Genomic DNA, 23,594 nt, shown 5'->3' on the forward strand with positions numbered 1-23,594 from the left:
TCTAATAGGAGGATGGCAAAAAATTGGCCCTCGAGATTAGCAAGAACAGGGGCTGATGTTTGTCACATTGATATAATCCAGAATTTGAAATCATGCAAGATTGAATAGCAACCACGTAGCTAAAGCTTCCAAGATTACATGACAATCCTCAAAAACAGCATTGTTAAAGCAGGTGATATTATTTCTCAAAAAACACAATGGTAAAGAAAAGTCAGCCACATATTTCAGCATGCTAATCAAGTTATTTAACTGTTCCATTTACATATTTGAGTGCCCCACGCGAACTTGAACTCGGTGCCATGAAGTGTTGAGAATACCTCGTAGGTTCCAAATATCTTGCACGTTTTCAGGTTGCACATTTGCAGCCGAATCCACCTGCGAACCAATGAAAAGATATGAATGGGAAATGGAAGAACTGAGATGAGACAACGGAACTCTGTGGTGCCACAGGCCAATTATAACTAAGATCCTAGGGTTCTACTAATGTAACTCTAATGTCACAAAAGTTTCACGGAGATATGATAAGGATTATATGTTGCCTAAGTTTGTTAGGTCTAACAGCTATGAAGTTCAATATTGGAAGGGCCTGTTTCTGTCCCGGAAAGGGTTCAAGAGATGCCGTTGAAAAATGGCCACTTTGGATGACATACATTTACAAGAGCCACAGGTGGAACATATAACTAATGCTCGTATATTAATCATCGCATTCCAAATTCTAACAGCGTGAATATGAAACGGAAAGAAATGTACCGCTTTGGCAACAATCTCAGTACTGTATGGGATATCAACTGTGACCTCAAAAAGCACCCATGCCCATTTGTCACTGCTTACGTGATCTGCTATGTAAGGGACACCGGTTTTCTGAGATCTAGATGCTTCCAACCAGGTTTTACCACCGTCAATAGATACATCAACTCTCTCGATTCCTCGGCCCCCTCCTGATACTGCATATCCACTAATTGTTACCTGCATAACATTTGACCGCATAAAATCTAAGTAACTGTGAGTAGCATTCAGTTTGCAGGGGAACCCTGGAGAACAAGGTTTAATATAACAGTAAAGGGTTCATTGATTGAGACTAAACTTGCACATGAGGTCGAGGTTTACTTCTTTTTGGTCAAAATCTAAGTTGACTTTGGAGACAAAAGGAGTACATCCAAGCCAATTGGTCCAAATTTAGAACAAAGGAAGAACTTGCTCCTACCAGATATGTGTGGATCATAATAGTCAGTCTCTCTCACAATTTGACAAAACTTCATCATGATAGTCTCAGTGTCTCACAATATGACAGAACTTCAATTAATAAGTATGATCAGATATAATCGGTGGGGTTTTTTAACTCCATAAGCAGGGACATATGATTACCATGCCTATTTAATTATAAATAATTGATAATTTTTTAAGTGTATAAATGGAGACACCAACAGTTTAAAGCCATTTGTGCAGTTAAAAAGCTCTATTGCCGGTGTATTGGACCATTATCTCAAGTATAAACAAGAAATAACCTTTATAGAGTTGACTGTAATTCTAAAATCATGCAGGCCAGATGAAATATGACTGAATAAAGGCTAGTAAATCTCATAATGATAGGATTATAATCATGTTTACATACACTCACACCATTATAGAGCAATTATTGCAAGGAGAACTAACCTTTCCGGGTTTAATTGACTGCACATCTTCCAAAGAACAAATCACAGACTGCCAACCAACAAAGAAACTAAATATTAGTCAGGACATTCAAGCAAATTCAGTTCGTAAAAATATCTGGCCAAAACATTAAAAAATCCCCAAACTATACTGGTTAAAGGTCAGGGATTTATGTTAACAGTTTATTTATGTATAAGTTAAAATGTAAAAACAGCTTGTCTGGATCTTTATTTTTCTGTTAACACAATGTTTCCATACTGCAGTGCTGTCAAGGGCACAAGGCTCACTCTAGGTTCTAGAACCCTTATATTGCCTCAGACACAAGGAGCAAAAAAAGCACTAGCTAGAGTGAAGTAAACCGTAATATGTATATGTGTGAGTTTTTGCAAGTCTGGGTGTGCATAATGTAATATATAAAACTTAGATATATAGTAAACTCTAAAGTGGTGTAGTTTATCTACAAAACATACAACTTTTTTAATATGCATGATTTCCTTATGGTCAATGTTTGTTGTTTAATGCTCAAAATTTGGAGAGTTCGATAAAATCCCTTTCTTACTAGTAAATGCATATCAAATGAAAACAGTGAAAAATAAAAGAAACTAAAGTGCAATTCAATCAAGCAGGCTTTTTTTTAGTGCTTATCGCCTTACAAAAAAGCATACCTAGGTGCACCAGGCATGTGCCTAATCAAAAGGGCTTACTAGAAAACTTAGACTAAAGGTGTTAAATACCCTTCCTTGAAGCTATTCACGTGCAATATACATATAAGATTAGACTAATCAAATCAAAATCAAGTAACACCTGAACTGGGAAATCCATTTGTGGCCTCCTTGTAGACCAATTGATGTTATCCCAATCAACAGAGGGCGGAAACATCTTGTAATCTTTTTGCATGAAGAAGCCCTAGGAGGTAGTAAAAGGAACTCGATCATATAACAATACGGAAAATGATAACATTGGTTTAATATAAAGGTGAAACCTCTCTTCTACCTGGCATTCTTCAGCTATTATGTAGATAGAATCAAGCCACTTGACAGAACGTGCACCTATAACACCTGGCACAATTACTCTCAATGGATAACCATGATCCCTGTTGAGAGGCTTTAGCATGATAACAAGACACTTCCTCATGTTAGAAACAAACTGAGACATTATGCTCCCAAAAACCATTCATCACGGTGAGAAAAAGAAACGTTGATGAAGTCCAAGCAAATGCATACTATAGAAAAGAATATGATATGATGAGAGCAACTTTCTTACCTCTCCATTCATCTCATAAGCAAGTAAAACATCTGCTTCAGGGTTAGTGGCTTGACTAAGTGGAATCGATGCCTTGTACGGGCCCCCATTCTCCTCCTACATTTATTTTGAAAACAAAAGGCAGATTATGAAGTGATGTTCTCCAATTGACAGGAAAAAAAGTCATTGAACGGCAGAAAAGTTGACAATGAAATTCAATCGGGCAGCTTACTACCTTACACTTATCAATGCTCACAAATTCTACGTGTTTTCCACCAGACTGAGTGCTACATGTCAACTTTGGTATCCCAATGAGTTCAAGTACATCAGCCAATTTGGCACCACCCCAGACAGCTGTAAGGTCAGAAAGATGATAAACAGGATATTTTCAAAGGTCATTTCAAATGTGATTATGAAAACTAAATTAACAGAACAGTATGATAAGATACATAGATTTGAGGGTGAAATCAATAGAAAGCCGAAAGAAATAAGTTGATTCATCCATGATTTTGTACACCAACAAGTGTGTGAACAGCGAAAATGCCTATAAGCATGTCTACCTATGCACACACACATGAAATATAAGTTTGAAAAACTATTGCAAATTGGAGATTGAGAAAACAAACCATTCCCTATAGCAGAAACATCCCAGCCTACTCCTCTCACTTTTCTAGTTTTGCTCATGGCTGTCCTCCTATTACCTGCACACTGAATAAAACATATAAGGCAAATCAGTGAACAAACACAACAATCTCAGTGCTATCAGCATCACATATGTTGAACGAAACTTACCTGTAAAGTGGCGGTGACATCGTATTTTGGCAGCATCCTGTTAGTCATTGAAAATTCTCAAAACATTGTTCGGAAAACAGACTAACATATTGAAGAATATAATCAGAAAAGAAACTAGAGAATAAAATGAACTGTATTCATGCAGGATTAATTATCAGAAATTCCTAAAACATACAGTTAGTTTCTTGGATTGCAATTGGCAATGCTCATCACTCACCTTACATCTCTCATATACAGCTTTTTTGGAGTTCCAATTAAACCGCATATATCAACACAATATCTGCAGTCCAAAACAAGCCCGGAAGTCAGTGAGGATTCCCATCAAGACAAACAAGTTTAAAAAGTTCTAATAACAGTTAGCATGACAGAGTCTATAACCTCTCTATGTCATCGACTACGGGGATTGGTCCATGATTTCTCTTGTAGAACAAATCAACAGGAGTCACATAAGAGGAAGCTAAAGCAGAACGCGGCGGCTCGGCATTGAAGGGCACCTACATCAAAGATGCCAATACCAAGTGGATTACTCATTGAAAGTCCGATCAATGAACACGTATTCAATAGGCAAAGAAACATCTTTATTAGCAATTTGGATACCCTTTTTCTTTAATGAAATTAAATCAATCACCATAAAATATTATACAATGAATCAAGTTTACTAGGAACCAAAATACCTATTCTTTTTCACTGCTTAATATCAATACACATCAAAAGTCCTTTCTATAAATAAAATCGACATAAAAACAAATGAAATTCAATAAAGAGAGTGATTAAACAGCAAAAAAAAAAAAACTTGCCTTGGAGTTGATTTGAAGAGAAGGATGGCGTGGGGGTTCTTGTGAATAATCAGAGGGTCCCTTTATTCCTGGCATTTCCCCTTCTTCTAGGGTTCCCTGAAAAACTCAAAAACTGAAGCTATCAAAGTTGAACCGGCGATGAAAAAACTAGAGGAAGAGACTGCGTAGGTGTGTGTCGGCTTTTTAGTTAAGTTCCAACGAATGGTTTGGTGATGACGAGGCTACCATTACATAGGGAAGAGGGCAATCATTCACCGTCCATCTGCAAGTAGGACCCACTTCAACGATAAAGATAAAATCTTTGATTTTTTTTTATTTTATAAAAACGCCAACAATGGAGACAAAATCTATTTTATGGGTTGGCTTTGTGGTGTTTAGTTTACAAGTCTTCATGGAATCCACATAGTTGACGACGATAGCCACAAAGTTTTTTATCTTAGCAATTTATATTTTTAGAAATTTTGGAATTTAATTCTTATATTATTTTTCAAAATTTCAATTTTTCTAATTTTTCATATTTTAATATTTAAATTTAACTGTTAAAATTATTGAGTTTATCTATGTGATGTTTTAAAATAAAAAAAATCATCTAATAACCATGTAATTAATAAAATAACATTGTAATGAAACCAAATTTAACAAAAAAATAATAATATTAATAATTGAATTCAAATTTTAAAATATGAAAAAAAGATTAAATTTATAAAAATAAAATAATAAAAAATTTTAGAAAAATATAAAGACTAAACTTTACAAGTTTTTTTATACCAACTTCGCAAATCTTTTAATTCTTACTATTTTCACACTAAAACGGTGGAAAGATATGAAGAATTTATGGAGTTTTATCAAGTTTTATGCTCAAATAATCGATTAAATTAGAATAATAAATAATATATTATACTACTTGGGTGAAAAGTATTTACTTAAAAATATATTTATAAAATAATTATATAAAATTTTGATTGAAATAATAAAATTGTTTTACTTTTAAACCTTTTTATTTCTAAATTTATTTTAAGTGTAAATAATAATATTTTTAATTGAAGTATGTCCATATTTGAGAATGGAACGTGGGGAATCGAATGTGAATCTTATTGTGACTATAGCCACAAAGCTTGTCAATTAACAAAGGCTGACACTAGGCCTTCACGTTCACAACCCACTTAAATTAGCTTTTTCACTAATAACAAATGCTAAATAATCAGCTTTTTAAATTAAATCAACTTTTCAAACTATTTCTTTTTAACTTAAGTTCAATGTCAATTTTTATATCCTCATTTATGTTAATTATAAATATAAATATATTTTTTTTATAAATAAATAATATTATATTAATTTTAAAAATTATTTAACATTTATATTTGTTAACAATGGTTATGTAAATTATTTTTTTATATATTTTTGAATTAAGGGTGTAAAAAATCTTCAAACTTTTTTGAAAAAAAGTAATTATGTTCCTGTATTTTTTTTGCACTCAATTAGGTACTTAAACTTTTAAAATGCATAAAAAATGCCCTCAAAATTTTTCAAAAAAACAATTAAGACCTTTTTTTTCACTCAATTGGGTGCTTGAACTGTCAAAATGCATCAAAAAGGCGCTTTCACAATTAATTTTAATAGTTGACCATTAAAGTTAACCGCTCCTAATTTTTTTCAGTTAAAGCCACCACGTGTCATAATCATAGCGTGACATGTGGCAAAAATTGATACAAATAAATAAAAATTATAAAAATTATTAAATTTTAATAAAAAATATAAAATAATATTTAAAACTTATTATAAATTAGAAAAAATTATAAAAATCATAAAAAATTAAAATTTTATAAAAATCTTAAAAATTTATAAAATATAAAAAATATAGAAAAAAATTATAAAGTTTTATAAAGTTTTAAGAAAATTATAAAATATGTAAAGAAATATAAAATTCGTAAAAAAATATAAAAATTACTATACAAAAAGAAGCATTTTATAATTTTTCTATAATTTTTATTGGTTTTTATTTTTATCATTTTTCGCCACATGTCATGTTGTGTTGTGACACGTGATGGTTTTAACTGGAAAAGAAAATTGGAGGTTGTTAACTTGAACGATTAACAGTTAAAGTTAATGGTTGAAGGGCTTTTTTGATGCATTTTATATTTTTTTCTAATTTTTAGAAAATTTCAAATATTTTTATATTTTTATTAAAATTTAATAATTTTTATAACTTTTATTGATTTTTATTTTTTATAATTTTTTGTCACATGTCACGTAGTAGTTGTGACATGGAATGGTTTTAACTAAAAAAATTAAGGGCAATTAACTTTAATGATCAACTGTTAAAGTTGACGGTCAAAGGGCCTTTTTGATAAATTTTGATAGATCAACAATTTGACAGATCAAGTACCCAATTGAGTGCCCAAAAAAAAAGTAAGGGCTTAATTGCTTTTTTTGAAAAAAATTTGAGGGCCTTTTTGATTCATTTTGAAAGTTTAAGTATCCAATTAAGTGCAAAAAAAAGCAGGGGTTTAATGGCTTTTATTGAAAAAGTTTGAGGGCATTGTTGATGCATTTTGAAAGTTCAAGTTCCCAATTGAGTGAAAAAAAAAAGCAGAGGCTTAATGGCTTTTTTTGAAAAAGTTTAAGGGTCGTTTTTATGCATTTTTAAAAGTTCAAGTACCTAATTGAGTGGGAAAAAAAAAGGAGCTTAATTACTTTTTTTAAGAAAGTTTGGGGGCTTTTTACACCTTGAAGCCTATATAATAACTTATATTTATTATATTGAAATAATACTACCATTGTATTGTGGTAATAATAAAGACATGAAAATAAAAAACAGTACTTTGTATTTGAGTCATATTTACTTGTAATTTTAATGTAAAAAATATGATTTATATATTAAAATAAAATTTTAAAAAAATAATTATATGAATTTTTTAAATATATTTAAAAATGATATTTCATATATTATAATATTAATAAATTTAAATATCATTTAAATCTACTTATTCTTTTATTTTATAACATTATGTCCAACTCTTTATCTTTTCACAATATATTTTATAGTAATAATGCAATATTAAATAGTTGAAGTCTTAAACTACTGTTTTTAAAAACACTTTTTAAATCACTTTTCGAAAAGTTTTATTATTAATCATTTAGTCATTTTATTATTATTATTTAATGGATTTGGGTTTGAGGAATACTGTTATTTGAAATTGAGGTATTGGTTTGCTTTGAGTTTTGAATAATGGGTAAAATTATTTGAGCTTATTTTGAGATTTAAAATATTTTTAAATATATATCTATCATAGTCAATTGAGTCTTAGCTTAATTAATATGGGTATTATTGTCAATGTAGGACGACGTGGGTTCAAGTGCGCTGAAGCATATTATCCTTCTATTTATAGGTTGAGAAGGGGTTATAAGTAGTTCTAGACATTATATCAAAAAAAGAGAAGATATGATAAAAACTATAATAAAATTATTCAAAAAAATATCTATATTAAACTGTGCAAATACTCTTTTGATTTTTGTACATTTCAAAATATGTAAATTAATCTCCCTTAAAAAAACTAATTTACTCTTTATACATTTGTATTGTAAGCAAATAATCAATGGCAATATTGGTGACTTTCTTAAAATTTGTAAGATGCAACAATGCAACAATATCAAGAAAAAGAAAAGAGAAACCAAATTAGAATAAGAAATTCACATGTCATCTAATTACTTTGTTTTCTTTAATCTAATTTTCATTGAAAGGAAAAAAGATACTTGAGTTAAGTGTTTAACCCATAATTTATTGACTTTTTAGTGATAAAGTCTATATTTAATTTGCCTAACCTATTGAAAATTTCTCACCATCCTCATTCTTAGTGCCGATTACAGTTGTTAGATGCAATGCCTGTTGCAACCTAAAGACTAGCAGATTATTGTAACTTATCTTATTAACATGTTTTGGCCAAAATTAATTAGACTTTCAATTGGTGATATATGAGGATTTCTAATAGCCCAATACTAAATATAACTTGAGAAAGAATCAAGTAAAGTAAGGGTGAGATTAAGATTTTCAATGTGATTGAAGTTCCTATAAATAAGATATTTAATCTTCAAGGTGTTTTATTACGAGAAGATCTCTACTATTATACTCTTTATTAAAGACTTATTTAGAAGCTACTTTTGTGGAATTATATATTCACATTGATTGTAATTGAACAAGTTATTTTATGCTTATAAATAGACGGCTTGTTTAGATCATCATATGAGAGACAAAGATCGCTTATTCATTGATGAACTGATTTATAGTACAAAATTATTTAAGTAAAATGAATTATTTTATTAGTTTACATCTAAACTTTCAGGGAAAAGACTTAGAGGGAGGGTTCAAAACATACGAGCTAGGTTGCAACTTGGCAAGTGAGTTGAACTTAAACCAAAGCTTGTACTTGTTGACTTTACGTTGAATTACTTTTTAGGTAAGACCTGCAGGTATAAAAAGTTTTTGAACTACGTGAATAAATTTCTATATCCATCTCTATTTTTATAGTTAGTAATAACTTTATCCAATTGCAATTGAATAAATATCTAACGGAAAAAATTAATGAATCTAACAATTAGTATAAGAGCTAGACACTTGGAGTACTACATGGTGATCATATTATTGATTTGCTATAGAGATGGAGGGTTTATCAGTTTTTAAACCCCCCATGTCAGATGACACAAACTATACCTACTTGAAGGCAAAGATGAGTGTTATTATAAAGTCCATGGATGAAAAAGCTTGTCATACAATCTTGATTGGAAGAGAGCCTTCAGTTGATGTTGTCAATGGTGTAAAAACTCCTAAATTTGAAGTAACTTGAAATAGTGATAAAGAGAAACTAGTTAATGCCAACTCCAAGGTTCTCAATGCAATCTTTTTTGTGGAGTTGGCTATTCGAAATTTAGGTGAATCTCTAAATGCACTATTAGCAAAGAAGCTTGAATTGTAGCATCCTCAAAATTTTGATGTCAATAATGGCACTATCCGAAGCATGAATACTAACACCCCTACCCGACCCGAATGCCGGATCTGGGTACGGGCATCACAACTAAACTGGTCTATCACTTGTACTAAAATTTCACTACGATAATCATACTATATTGCCTAATAAATAATCATACAACCAGTCTAAATTTTAGATAAAGTTTACTGTCTACATTACGAACTTCACGGAAACTAAAAAATTACAATATAATCGCCTCACTTGGCCAAGTTCCTAAAGGTGACCCCTATCTTATGTGCATGACATTTTTCTTCAATGCCTCTTGTCTCATCACGATCTAGCTCGGTCCTCCATTGAGTTCCTTGTTCTGTGAACCCTACATTCACAAGTTAATCGTTTGTAAGTTCGAATGAACTTAGTGAGTTTCCTTGTTCACATGCATTCCCCATCTTGTTAGGCTTTCAATAAATAAATAATAATAAACATAACAACTCCCTGGTCATTTGAATCATTTCTCTTAAACTGCTAAAATGGACTCGACCCTGATTTCGCTCTTATCCACTGATGGATGAATTGATGAGCGTTTTCCTTATGGTCACTCTACCAACCTTTGATCAGCCTTGATAGTTCCCTTGAATGTCTCATTATCCCAACAAACTCTACCCTTTCCCTTACCTATTTTCTTCATTCCACTTACCACCATCGTGGGTTTTCTTCTTCCTACTATTTCTCCGTGTAAATGCGGCATTCCTACTTACCCTTCTAAAGGTTCTTGGTAAATATTCCCACTCTATTTAGTCTGTGGTGGAATTCGTCCTCATTTTAACCTTGTATGACATAATCACCTTCCTTCTATCAGTATGACTAACAAGGTTCCATGCCACTCTAGAGGACCAAGTCTTACTTTAAAACATGGCTGGATTATTTCTTTATGATCCGCCTAACTTGCATTACCTTTACTTTAGGCATAGCATAACCTTCTACTACAGACCACTTTGGTCTAAAACACTTAACCACTAACACTGAGTGATTATTTGATCCCACTGATTCTTTTACTCGCCATATTTCTAGCCTTTTGACTGACACTGCCTTACCGGTTTTCTTCTTAAAAGGAATAGTCTTGAGAAACACTTTTTTCGTCCTGTATATTAACTTTTGCTAATGGGTTCTAACCACCCTTCCCTTTTTAAGGGGCTAACCGGTGTATATATGATACGCCACTAGTCTATGCGATTTCTCTGAACGCCCCCGACGTTCCTTAATGGCAGATTTTATACGCGATCCTTGGATAAACCATTTCTAGTACGTTTGGATATTAAGCACCATTAGTACTTCACTTACCTCTTGATTATCATCCTTATACCTTGTTGTCTTACACGATTACTTTTCCTGTAGTCTTTTCTCATTTTTATTAAGTTCACATTCACTGGCGGATGCCTTTGACCTGTTGCTTGACTATCATTTATCCATACTTCTATTTTTTCTCAACCCCTTTTTCCCATCAACTGGTTGTCCATTAACTACTGGAGTCCGCTTGACTAAACGTCCCATTAAATACTCCATGTTTAATGTCATGGTGGACTCCATTAGTTTTCATGGTCCCGACTGACTCTTCACTTCTGCATTCCCGTGTTTAAAGTCCTTTCAGACTATCCCATTTTTAATGTCCCATCGGACTATATTTGATGCCATAGCATCTTCCAACTATGGTCTTACTCTTTCTGTTGTTAAATCATTTTTTGATACCATAATGTCTTTCAACTATGGTCTTACAAAATATCACCTGTGTTTATCGTCCCGACGGACTACCTGGGTTGCTATAGTCCAACTATGGTCTTATACCTTATATTCCCCGTGTTTATTATCCCGACGGACTACCAGGATGTCATAGTCCAACTATGATCTTAGTCTTGTTTACCATGACGCCATAGCGTCTTTTAGCTATGTTCTTACTCATTTCAGTTTTGATGCCATAGCATTTTTCAGCTATCTTACTCATTGTAGGCATTTAGCCTCTGATCAGTTCCATGGCCTAGCCATAAAGTTTCCTATTTGCTCATCCCATTTTGTTCCATCCATTCCTCCATTTCACCATCCTATGTCTTGATGCTCAAACACTGAAGTGGCCCCTCTACAAGGTCTGGAGCTTCGCACATCACGGTTTGCACTCAGTAATACTATATGGTGGTATCTAACAGAATCATCCCATGTTCCCATTCCTAACTTTTTTTAGATCCTCTCTTGATTTCCCTTATTCATACATATTAAAATAAAATGGTGGATACAAATAAACTTATGAAAGCATGCGTCAAACTTTGACGGTTCTAGGTTCGAGTACATAAACTCACCTGATGCCTCTTTGCCTTGTCAGCGTAGCTTTTTCGATCGTCAGAACTTCCATTATCTTGGAAGCTAAGCAAAACAACCAAATCTTGGGTTGCACCCAGTGCTTTCACTTTAAAACCTCAAACTTTCCATAAACATGCAAAACCCTTAAAAATGGTTTTTGGATACTCTTGGCTTTGTTTTCTAAGTCTCATGTATACTGAAGGGCTTAGAGCCTTACCAGTTTACTGGTTTCTCTACTCTTCAACTTAATCCTCACGATCATCGCTCCATACAGAGCTTTCCAATACCATGGAAGATGAAGAAGAGAAAAAAATGAAACAGACTGAGAGAAATTTGTCTGAGGATTCATTTCTCAGCTATTTATAACGTTTTATAGGCAGTCCCTAACCGCATATCAACTGTTCATCCGTAATCATTTCGTCTCCCGCTAAGAGACTGTCTAGTTTTAATCTAATCGAAATAGACTTGGTTCTCAACCATGCTCCATTTCATTTCTAACTTTTCCTGACTTCCACCAGTTTATGGTCTCTTTCAACCTAACCTCCAAATCAGTTCCTAATTTTCGGGTTTAAAAGAAATCAAATATGACATAGTGCCTTGAAATTGGATGATAAATGGTGGAAATAGTTAAGGGACTTGAGTGGTCATTTTCTAGCATTTAATTGCATAATATAGAAGGACTTATAAGGGTATTATACCATAGAATTTTGGAAATGACCATAGATTAAATTTTATGAATAAGCATTAGTGAGGGGTAAAAAAGACATTAATTAAATGTATATATATTATAATTACGATTAAAAGGAAATTAGAAATTTTAGAGATTAATTAATAGCCATTAGATCATTGTTAATGGAATGAGGATTAATCTTAGCCTTAGATTAAGTGTTAGTGGGAAATTAAGAGAAGTATTATAGAAGAAAAGATAACACTCTTTAATCTTCTTTCATCTCCTTCATTTGACCAAGACAAAGAAAAAGAAAACTTTGTTGAAACCATCCCATTTCCACACCATCACCTTGAGATTTCATTAATGACCTTAGCAAAATTTTACCATCAATCTCAACAAGTGTGCATTGCCTATTAAAAGGAGAGTAGAGCTGAAGGATTTTTTGGTGGTAAATAAGGTGTGCAAATTTCGATTAAAGGTTAACCATCAAAATAGTTTGGTTAACCGATTGACTATCAAATTTATTTTAAAGGTCGATTAAAAGTTTTTTGAAATTTTATTTATTGGTTAATTTAGTTCGAAATTGGATAATTAATTAAATTAATTGAAATTAATAATATATATTATATATCTATGATATATTATAGATAAGTGCAATATATATTATAAAATCCCAATATATAAAAACTAATGAACTTATAAATATTCATATGATCGACCAAAAATATTAAGAAAAATAAAATAAAAATAAAAATTTAGCAAAAGTAAAAAAATGACCCTTGTATATATGGTAAATAAAATTGAACAAAATAAAATTTTAATAAAGGGTTAATATTTAGTATATCCATAATGTATTTTTTTTAAATCCACAAGAAACTTTAAAAAATTGTCATGTGTCTTTTTTTTAAATATTTTACTATACCTCTATAGGGCACTTATTATCATCTTCATCCTACTTGTGAAATCTAAAAACTCCACTGATAGTATAACAAATATTTTTCTTCTAATAAAATTGTCTTGTTTCTAAACTCCCCTGAATTAAAAACAAAGAAAAAGAACATTACATTGGCTTTGTATTTTTTTCATAGCCTAAAATTGTTTGAACAAAAAAATATACAAATTCAGTTAACCAACTAAATTAATCAAAATTAATTCAATTCGATTAACAATTAAAAATTTTAAAACTCTGATTAATTTGATTAATGGGAGTTCAATTCGATATTAATCAAATTAACCGTTTTGAACACTCAAATGATAAAGCTAGGTTCCTACTTGATGAAGTATCGAAAAAGAGAGGTGAGAAAATCATGGATTAAGTACGCATTCATGTTTAAAGTGTAGCTGTTATTATACTACATGCTATCTACCTTGATGTGGTGATTAATTATATTGTTATATATGTTTTTTTTTAAAGAAATTGTTGAAAAAGCTGGAACTAACAAGAGCAAATAAAAAGTCATTGATTGAATATGAGAAAAAAAGTTTGGTCTCTTTTTAAAATTTGAGAGAATTTGTAAGAGCTCTGTGAATTCCCCTTTACTTTGTGTACATGTTAGATGAGAAGAATATGCATGAGAAAATAACAATGTTAATTGGTAAGTAAACTAAAAGATGAATATATACTTAGCTAGTGTGATGTGAAGTGATGATACTTCGTCTTTGAGGAAGCCTTAGCCACAAGGAAAATCCAAGTAGACCTCACCTTTTCTTGAGACTGGTTGATATTTTATGGTAATTATAAGGTGTTGTTTGTAACACCCCTTATCCGGTTCGTGTTGGAAAATCGGATTTGAAAAATGTAGCGGAAAATAGATTTAAGGAAAAATTATAATTTTAAAAATTCTTCTAAAAACAAGAACTTAGTTATGATATCTAAAGTAATAAACACTTAATCAAAATTGTACATTTTCGATTCATTTAGAATGAACGCTTCGATTGAATAGTCTTCTCCGCTATTCTCAAGCTCACGTCTGGCGAGTGTGGGTTCGCTTTGAATAAGAAAATTTTCCACAAAATTACTAGTGGGGTAATTTCACAATTTCTCTAAACTTTGGGTCAACTTGTAAATAAGAAAATATCTTTAGAAATCTTCTAAAACAATTTCTTAAGAGAATTTTCTCCCTACAACTTTCTCTTGAATTCAATGTGTGAAAAATAATGACCAAAGGCTCTTTTTATATAGGGAGAGATTAGAGAGTTCAACTATGATTAAATTTAATTACTTTAATATTAATTTAATATAATACTTATTAAGATTAAATTAAATTAAATATTAAATGTGATTAAATGAATAAAATATTCATCTACAAAATAAATATTTAATTTAATTTAATATTAAGATAACCACTTTAATATTAAATTAATAAAATACTATTATGATAAGTATTAAATTAAATTTAATAGTAAAACTATTAAAATAATATTAGTTTTGGAATAGTTAATTTGAAACCAAATTATCTGGTAAAGTCTCAGTAGGAGTGTAATTCCTCCATTACTCAACCATCGAAGGACCACCCGCCAGCCACTGGAATGTAGCCATCGTAGTTGCCGGCACCGCCGTGCCCGAAGATGCCATTGCAGGTGCGACACCCTCACGGCACCTAAGCTTGTTCAGCTATTGTCAGTTCGGTTTGGGCCAGTGACAACCCGACTGATCCGATTTAACCATCAATTGGACTGTTTACCCAATTTCACATACCATACTCGTTTTGATCAATTTTTGGGTCTCGATCTTGGTTTTGGATTCTCGGGCCCAAATTTCGATCTCAGATCCAATTTTCAAGTTCAATTACCTATTAGGCCAATTGTCTAACTTGAATAATTAATTTCCAAAAATATCATATTAATTTTAATTATTTTGATTAATATAATTTTACTTGATAAAAATTAATTTTCCCAAAAACACTTAGATTTTCCAAAAAAAATCTTAAATCAAATTCTCTAGTTTAACAATTCTCACGACTGTCTAATTTAATTCCACATTGAAGAAGTCGACTCAATTAAATTATTTCCAAAGTTGTAAAATTTTTTTTGATTCAAATGCAGTCCGATCGAGCTTTTGTTGATCTAGCGGAGTTACCAATCAGACATATACAATTAGATTCTATTAATTGAAATTATGTCCAAAAGTATCTTTCCAATAATTTGTAATTTACTTAATTACGGAGTCAGTCCACAAGAAATACCATGATTGAAAACTCCTTATTGTATACGCTTTACGGAAGCAATTCATTCAACTGCTTTGTCCAATGACCTCGTCGTGTATGTGTTACCCTTATATGGTATCCTTAATTCCTTTGAGTTAAATTCGTTCATTCAATACAATCCCATTTTATCTCATTGTCACCATTGTCTTCTTAATGATTAATATGGTCATCGTCAACAAATGACTGATAAATTGCTCGTTCAAGAATATGCAATCCGTGGCCAAGTTTCATATTTATCAATCCACACAATGCCATTGAGAGAATATCGTTAACTCTTTAATTGAGCTATGAATTCTATTGTTACAAGTAAAGCCATGCCATACACAAGTCATGTACCTAACATATCGACTATGGGCTCGATCATCTTTAGAGCATAAGCCTCCACTTATATCAAAGCACATGAGTTACATACGTATAGTCAGTAACTAATTCAGGATTGAGGTAAATCATACCATGAACGTCACAAGTGAATTAATTCCTAAATGGATTCAGAATTAATTCATATTAAGTCCAGTCCAATGTATCATTCCTCTAATGAATACATCTATTAGAGTCAACTGCTCCGATAGCTAAGACTAGTCATCTCCCCAATTGGAATTGTAGAATACATAATAATTATTCTAAGTATTTGAATCAAATGCTCATTTTGATTCTTTTACGAGATTATAGACTCATTTAGATTATCTACTAAAGTAAGTTATCTTTCTCGCAATGTAAACGTTCTTATAGTGCCACTTGTCATCAGTTTGAGTTTAGATAATCAATGAGCTAATATTAGCTTGTCACAATTTCACTATGCATGTAAAATATGAAAGGCAGAAACAAAAAAGACATAATAATGAAATGTGAAATTAACTTTATTTGTTTATTCATTGTTCAAATACATAAAAAAATAATTACATGCTTATTACAATATTGGCACATTCTCGACAGCATGACCATCGCGCCTGGGTATCGAATGTCACAACAACCCTAAATAATTGATCAAATTATCTAGATTTATTTTGCTAAGTGTTTTGGCACTATCAATTTACAATTTAGGACTTCAGTTATAATCCACGTCATTAGATAAGTCCCTACAGATTTAATAACTTATCCAATCTAGCAATATTTACAGCTTAAAGTAAGACTTAATACAGACTCTTTCAAATCAATCCCCAAAGTGTGGCCTATGAGGGAGCCCCTATAAACATGAGCGACTTTTATGCCCACCCTTGAATTTGACGGTATTTGGCTTGGTCCCTCCATTTGATTCCCAAGTCACTGTTATCTTGTAATCAAGCGGTGAATTCGTAAGTTCAAATGAACTTAGTGAGGTTTTATGAAACAATGCAACAACTATATTTCATCTTCTTAAAGCAAATAAATTAGAGGTAGAAATTTCGAACTCCTTGGTCATCTTTGGCCATTATCAATCTATATCGATGTGCTATTGGTCTTTCCCTTTTCCTTGCAGCCCACTACTAGAAGACTTATCTTCTAACTGCAGTACACACCATTTCTTTAAGATATAGATCCTTTGGGAATTACAGACCCGAATACACCTCAACCAAAACTTCTTTCCTTTCGCAAGCTTATATGTGAGACCCAATGTCAACCATCAGCTATCTGATTTTTACTTCATTGGGTTTTAAATGTTGTGCTTCCTATCTCTCAGCAGATCTTCAGTCTCAAGTTAGTTCCTGATAGACTCATTCTTATGTCTATTCGAGTGACTTAGCCCCAATATGACCTCATTGGCCTTTGATTTTCACGAACCTTTGATTTTCATTCCTTACCTAGCATATCCTTCATAGTATGATTCTTTCAGCTAACAACACATTACCCCGTATTGAAGAGTTCTTCACCTTCTCGATGTCAGTTCACTTGCTATGCCAATATTTTAGGTTTATCCCATTCAGCGAATTTGTCTATCACCATTGTAAGAACTCTGAACGGACTCAATACAGTCATTTGTCGAACTTCCCAAGTGGACTTTAACGGTGGCCTTAGTCAAGCTAGGGTCTTACACCCCTTTCATTTTACACAATTACCGTATCAGCTAATTCTTTAAGATGCCATAACCCAGCTATGGTCTTATGTTCCTTCACCTCAAGATAAATGTACTAGCAAGCTTTCTCGTATTTACGGTCCTGGTGGAGTACTCCGTGTTTACTGTCCCGTCAGACTAGCAAAGGATGCAATAGCGTCTTTCAGCTATGGTATTAATAGTATTTATCATGATGCCATAACATATTTCAACTATAATCTTACTCATTTTTATCATGATGCCATAACATCTTTTAGCTATGGTCTTACTCTTTTTAGGCGTATAGCCTTTGATCAGACCTATGGCCTAACCATGATCTTTCTTAGGTACTTTTCTCGTTGCATTCTATCTATTCCTCCATTTCACCATTCCTAAACTTGATGCTCGAACACCGCAATATCCCCTCCGCAAGGCTTAGAGCTTCGCCCTTGTCCATAACAACTTAGCTTGTCCACTACCAGAGCCTCCTTCGTCCTTACAACTAAGCATGACAACCTTTTATTAGTTAAACTAGTAGTGCTCAGTTCTTTAAAACCCAGAATTCTAGATTATACAAAATCTTTGAGAGTCTTACTCTTCTTATTTCTTCAACCCAAGAGTGAAAAAAGATAAGGAAACTTACAAGTTCCTCTGCTTTCTATTACCAGACTTAAACTCGCACATCTGCTGTGATATGTAGAGTTTTCTTCATCTGCACCCCTTCTTTTTCTGAAAAACTGAAGATGATCTTATGAAAAGGAGAAAATTTTATAAACAGGATTCAAAAAATTCTATCACTACTCACACCTTATATATTCTTCTCAGACGCAGTCCTTACCGATCATTTCCACCATCTATTTTTAATTGTTTTATCTCCCACTTTGGAACCAGTCGATTCCATCTTAACTAAACTAGGGTTGGGATACAACTAATTGAAATTTGCCTAATAAAATTTTTGATTCACCTGGTGGGGTTCAACAGTTTGCTAATTATCTCAATTTAGTCTTAATTTCTTTAATTTTGGGTTAAATAATGATTTTTGGGTATTACACTATCAGGGAACCACATTCAGAACATAGAGACACAAACTTCAAGTAAGCCCACTTCTTGTAGAACTACTAAGAACACGTCATAAGTTTGGTCTAAATTATGGAAGCTTGAAACTTCCTTAAATATTAATAACTTATTATGAAGAACTTGTCACTAAGCCTAAACTACATATAACGGAGAGATGGTTTCAATGGTTTTTAGTAGAGTTGGGAAAGTATTGTGAACTATTGCCCTAATTTCAGATATTTTAGTTTAATGACCCTTATTGCAGTTTTATATTGGTTGATCTGTCATAATTTGATATAGAAAATTAGGCTTTCCCAATATATTTAAGGAGCTTATTCTCAAGCAAAGTAGTATCTTTGGGGGGCCTAATGTGTGGTTGAGTAGTGTAGGAATGTGTTGGAGGTTGGAAATGAGCAAAAATAGTACCAAAGGAAAGGGTGTCATAATATCCATACCTTGGGATCATGATACCTCCAACAAGCTTGAAGATTGGAGACCACCCTTCAGTGGTATCATGATATTCACTTTGGGTATCGTGATATCCACCCTCAAAGAAGAACCCCAAGTTCAAGACTAACTAGGGTATCGCGACACTAATATCGTAAGGGGGACAAATTTGAACAAAAAAGGGTAGTCTTTGTCCACCTGATCCACCAATCACCAAGGCCCGTGTAGGGGCAATTTTGGCAACAAAATTTCATCAACATTCAGCCTAAAACAACAAATTTTGGCTAAGGAAGAGACACACACATTAGTTTAGTTTGTAGCTTTAGTTTCTCTAGATTTTCCTTTAGTTTTCTGCAACTTTTCTATGGTTTTTTTCTCTTCTCTTTTATTAGTTTTAGAGTTTTTTTTTTTTTGCACTTACTTTTTGCTTTTAGTGTTCTTGTGTTAGTTAAGTTAGTTATAACTATAGTTTAGGTTTATTTGCACTTTTAGTCCTTGTACCTTGGTTGTAATACATTTCTAGTTTTATTTTAATGTATTTCAGTTTCTTTTAATTTAAATCATCTAAAGTTTGTTCATTTTATGTTTATTGCTTTAGATTTCTTGGTTGAATGCCTTTAATTTCATGTTCTTTAAGTTTTCTTGCATAAAAATCCAAAATTTTATATTTTTTATAAGTTTAAATTTGATGGTTTCTTTGTTTTTCATTTCCATGTCCATTATTTTTATTTTCAGAATGAGTAGCTAAACTTTAAAGGGGGTTGGTTGATAGAGATGAGGATAAGTTGATTTTTTTAGACAAAGGACTAAATTGTAATAAATTGGACTAAATTGAATAGACCTAGAAACTTAGGAATTGACGCCTCTAAGGGAATATCCGGACAAATGATACCAAAAGGTAATCTTATTGTGCACCAATTCATTAGTCCCAGATTAATCGATGAGATCGAGAGATAAATCTGATTAATTTGTCTAAGTTGGTAAAATTAAAATCGAGAGATAAAATGGAGTCACTTTGTAATTTATGCGGTTTAAGTCCTTCATTTGAAGATCGGTAAACCACATCAAAATCAACCAACCACCGTTGGTTATTTATTAGTTAACCTCTTGGTTTGTACTATTTACAATTTGGTCATTAGATTAGCATATTTAATTTTCTTGCAAAAATTTTCTTGCTATGATTCACCGTACTATAAAATCATTTTAGTAGTCACTTAGACTCTATAGTGTATACTATTTATTACTCAATCACCCTCTCATTTGGGTTTGATCATTAGAATACTCTAATGTTCCATTATAACACTACAAATATTACAACTGACCTGTACGCTTACAGTAAAATCGTGCTTTAAATTTTTTTATATAAAATTGTTTCTTTTGCACATGTACGAACGCGATCAAATTTGTTGGCACTGCTGCCGGGGAGACGATGCAAGATTAAGTAATTTTTAGTTGTGCACTTTTATTTATAGATAAGTAGCAAAAGTAGGATTTATAGATATGACTTTATTTTCATTTGTCTTTATTTCATTTCCAATTTTTACTTAATTTACTTTATTATTGTGTGATTGTAGGAAGCATTGCATGGCTCAGACTGGTAATGGTGTCTTACAATTTTGAACCACAACTGGAACGTATCATTACACACGCGAGGAGGGCGCAACATCCTAGAGACGCCCAACCTCTACCAAAAGAGCAACCCATCAAAGATTCGTGAGTAAAGATTCAACCACCACCACACTAACCCATGGAGCAACGTACTTTGAGTGACTACACTATGCCCGATCTGGATGTTGTTCGAGGTAGCATTAATTGCCCAACGATTAATACTAATAACTTCAAAATAAAGCCGGTAATGATCCAAATGATACAAATGAACCTTCAGTTTCGAGGATCAGTGAATAAGAATCCGAACCAACATCTTAAGAGATTTTTAACCATTTGTGATACCTTTAAATAGAATAGGGTATCCAGTGACACTATTCATCTTCGGTTATTCATTTCCTCTCTTATTGATGATCCGTTTATGTGGTTAGATTCACAGCCGTTAGATTCCATCAGCACTTGAGATGAGCTAATGAGTAAATTCTTGGTCAAATACTTTCCCCTAGTAAGATAATAAATCTTCGTATGGATATTACAAATTTTCAAAAGTTGGAAGGGGAGTCACTATACGAGGCATTGGAACGCTTTAAGCTCATCCTACGTAATTGTCCATATCATGGCTTGTAAGATTGGCATGCTTCTATTTTGTTATAAGCTTGTTTGATATATGACTAGCATGATTTAATGTTGCCTAGGGTATTCTTGACCTAGAATCTCTATAAATGTTCAAATTTTTTAAAGTTTGGATGATAATAATACGTTGTGTAACCGGTGATGTTGTGATGGTAGTGTACCGTCCCATTACTCAAGCTCGACGACCAGGTCGGGTATAAGGTGTTACATTTTGTGGTATTAGAACTTAGGATATTTAACACTCAGACCTAAGTTATTGATGTATGAGCTGGGGTTACGCAACCCATAAGTCTAAATTTCTCTAAATGCTTGAATTAAATGAGATATCTCGGTTTGAATTGATGATTTGTTTGAAATTGGGGTAGGAACAGGAACACATTGCATTTACTCTAAAATTTTATTGCAGAAACATGACTGGGATTATTTCTCCGCCACTCACACCCTTCTTTGTTTGTTTCTGTATGTTAAATTATTAGATTTGATATGCCTCGTAGGCAAGTGAATGTGAATGCAAACACTCAAGAGGATGGTACATCTTTTGCACATCTTGTGCTATCGCATAGAGCGAATATACCTGATAAGGGTGCTGAACCTTTGATAGAAGCTATGATTGGAGCATTTTAGAGGATTGCAGGTGCTAATCCTACTCCTGCACTTGTAAATCCTACACCTGTTAATTGAGGGCTGCTACTTAAACGTCTGCAAGCGTTGGTGGTAAAGAGTTTTCTAAAGTGAAAGGGATCGATTTGACCGTAGCTGAATACTGGTTGGAGAGAATTGAAAGGATTCTCGAGCAGATGTCCTATTCTAATGAGGAGAATTTGGGTTGTACTGTATCTTTACTTGATGGTGAGGCTCATCGTTGGTAAAATACAGTGAAGAGATGTGCTGCTACTGACTGTTTGACTTGGGGTTATTTTCTTAAGGTTTTTAAGAGAAATTTTATGGGCGAGCAGTACATGGAAGCTTGTAAACATGAGTTTCTAGATTTGGTTCAAGGTAACTTATTTGTGGCCGATTATGAGTTAAAGTTTGTGCGACTTAGTCAGTATGCTCCTAAGATGGTTCTTTCTAAGACGAATCATTGTAAAAAGGTTCTGTTTTGGGTTAAATCATGAGATTCAGGTTTACTTGGTAGCTCAAAATGCAAAATTATTGGATGAGTTGGTTGAAAAAACCAAGGCTGTTAAAGAGACCTTAGTTGAGCTACCTCGTTTTGTAGTAACTAAATCAGGTAAAAGGACTTCTAACGGTGCATCTGGTCGACCACCTAAGAGAGGGCATGATAAATAGAACTTTGGTAGAGGCACGAGACGTGGGTTTTGACCGAGTTAGTCTAAGCAGTAGAATAGTGTCATGGTTAGTACTAGGGTTCGACGGGTGGTTCTGGTTGGCCACTTTGTACACATTATAGGCGTAGGCATCCTGGTGAGTTCCGCAAGTTGACAGGTGGATGTTTTAAATGTGGCTTGAAGGAACATATGTTGAGGGATTGTCCAAATAGAGTTGAGGTTTCACAGCTCAGAGTTTTGCACCTGCATCTGCGTCTGCTGGAGGCCGTGGTCGTGGTAAAGGTAATGAGAAAGCAATTGGGCAATGAGTTGTTACTCATACTGTTACTATTCAGGTTGAGTCTGGGCGTCCAACTTGGGTTTATGCTGTTAGGGGGTGTCCCCTTATGATTCAATGGCATGTTTTCTCTGTGGATATTATGGAATTGCCTTTCTATAGTTTTGATGTGATTCTTGGAATGGACTGGTTAACTGAACATAAGACGAAGGTAGATTTTAAGATGAAACGAATTATTTTGAGGAATAGTGATGGGTTGAAGATTGTTTGTGGTGGTAAGAAACTGAGATTTATGTCTAATATGGTTTTAGCTATTAAAACTGGGAAGATGATGGGGAAAGGTTGTGAAGCTTGTTTAGCTTATGTGATGAACTCGTTCAGTAAGGAATTAAGAGTTCAAGAGATTCGCACTATTAAGAATTTTCTTGATGTGTTTCTCGAAGAATTGCTTGGTTTACCGTCGAAGCGTAAAATAGAGTTTGGTCTTGAGATTTACCCTAATACTACACTGGTGTTTATTGCACCCTATCGCATGGCACCAAAAGAGCTCAATGAGTTAAAGATCCAATTGCAAAGTTGCATGAAAAAGGGTTCATTCGATCGAGT

At 32.9% G+C, this 23,594-nt stretch overlaps 1 protein-coding gene across 1 annotated transcript in view; it reads right to left on the reverse strand.

The window, feature by feature from the left end:
• Positions 1 to 36: 36 nt before the first annotated feature.
• The window catches only part of LOC107892161 (sulfite oxidase), a 36,852-nt gene continuing 13,294 nt past the window's right edge, over positions 37 to 23,594 (reverse strand). Inside the window, exons 2-13 of the mRNA XM_016817168.2 lie at positions 4,482 to 4,743; positions 4,063 to 4,178; positions 3,902 to 3,964; positions 3,685 to 3,721; positions 3,519 to 3,600; positions 3,128 to 3,246; positions 2,914 to 3,009; positions 2,644 to 2,754; positions 2,455 to 2,556; positions 1,654 to 1,701; positions 751 to 966; positions 37 to 375 (exon numbers count right to left, since the gene is read on the reverse strand). Of these exons, the coding sequence (XP_016672657.2) occupies positions 259 to 375; positions 751 to 966; positions 1,654 to 1,701; positions 2,455 to 2,556; positions 2,644 to 2,754; positions 2,914 to 3,009; positions 3,128 to 3,246; positions 3,519 to 3,600; positions 3,685 to 3,721; positions 3,902 to 3,964; positions 4,063 to 4,178; positions 4,482 to 4,556 (1,182 nt within the window). The 5' untranslated portion in view covers positions 4,557 to 4,743 and the 3' untranslated portion in view covers positions 37 to 258. The remainder of the gene's footprint in view (positions 376 to 750; positions 967 to 1,653; positions 1,702 to 2,454; positions 2,557 to 2,643; positions 2,755 to 2,913; positions 3,010 to 3,127; positions 3,247 to 3,518; positions 3,601 to 3,684; positions 3,722 to 3,901; positions 3,965 to 4,062; positions 4,179 to 4,481; positions 4,744 to 23,594) is intronic.

The sequence above is a fragment of the Gossypium hirsutum genome, chromosome D09 (genome assembly GCF_007990345.1).
Source record: "Gossypium hirsutum isolate 1008001.06 chromosome D09, Gossypium_hirsutum_v2.1, whole genome shotgun sequence".
NCBI classification, from domain to species: domain Eukaryota; kingdom Viridiplantae; phylum Streptophyta; class Magnoliopsida; order Malvales; family Malvaceae; genus Gossypium; species Gossypium hirsutum.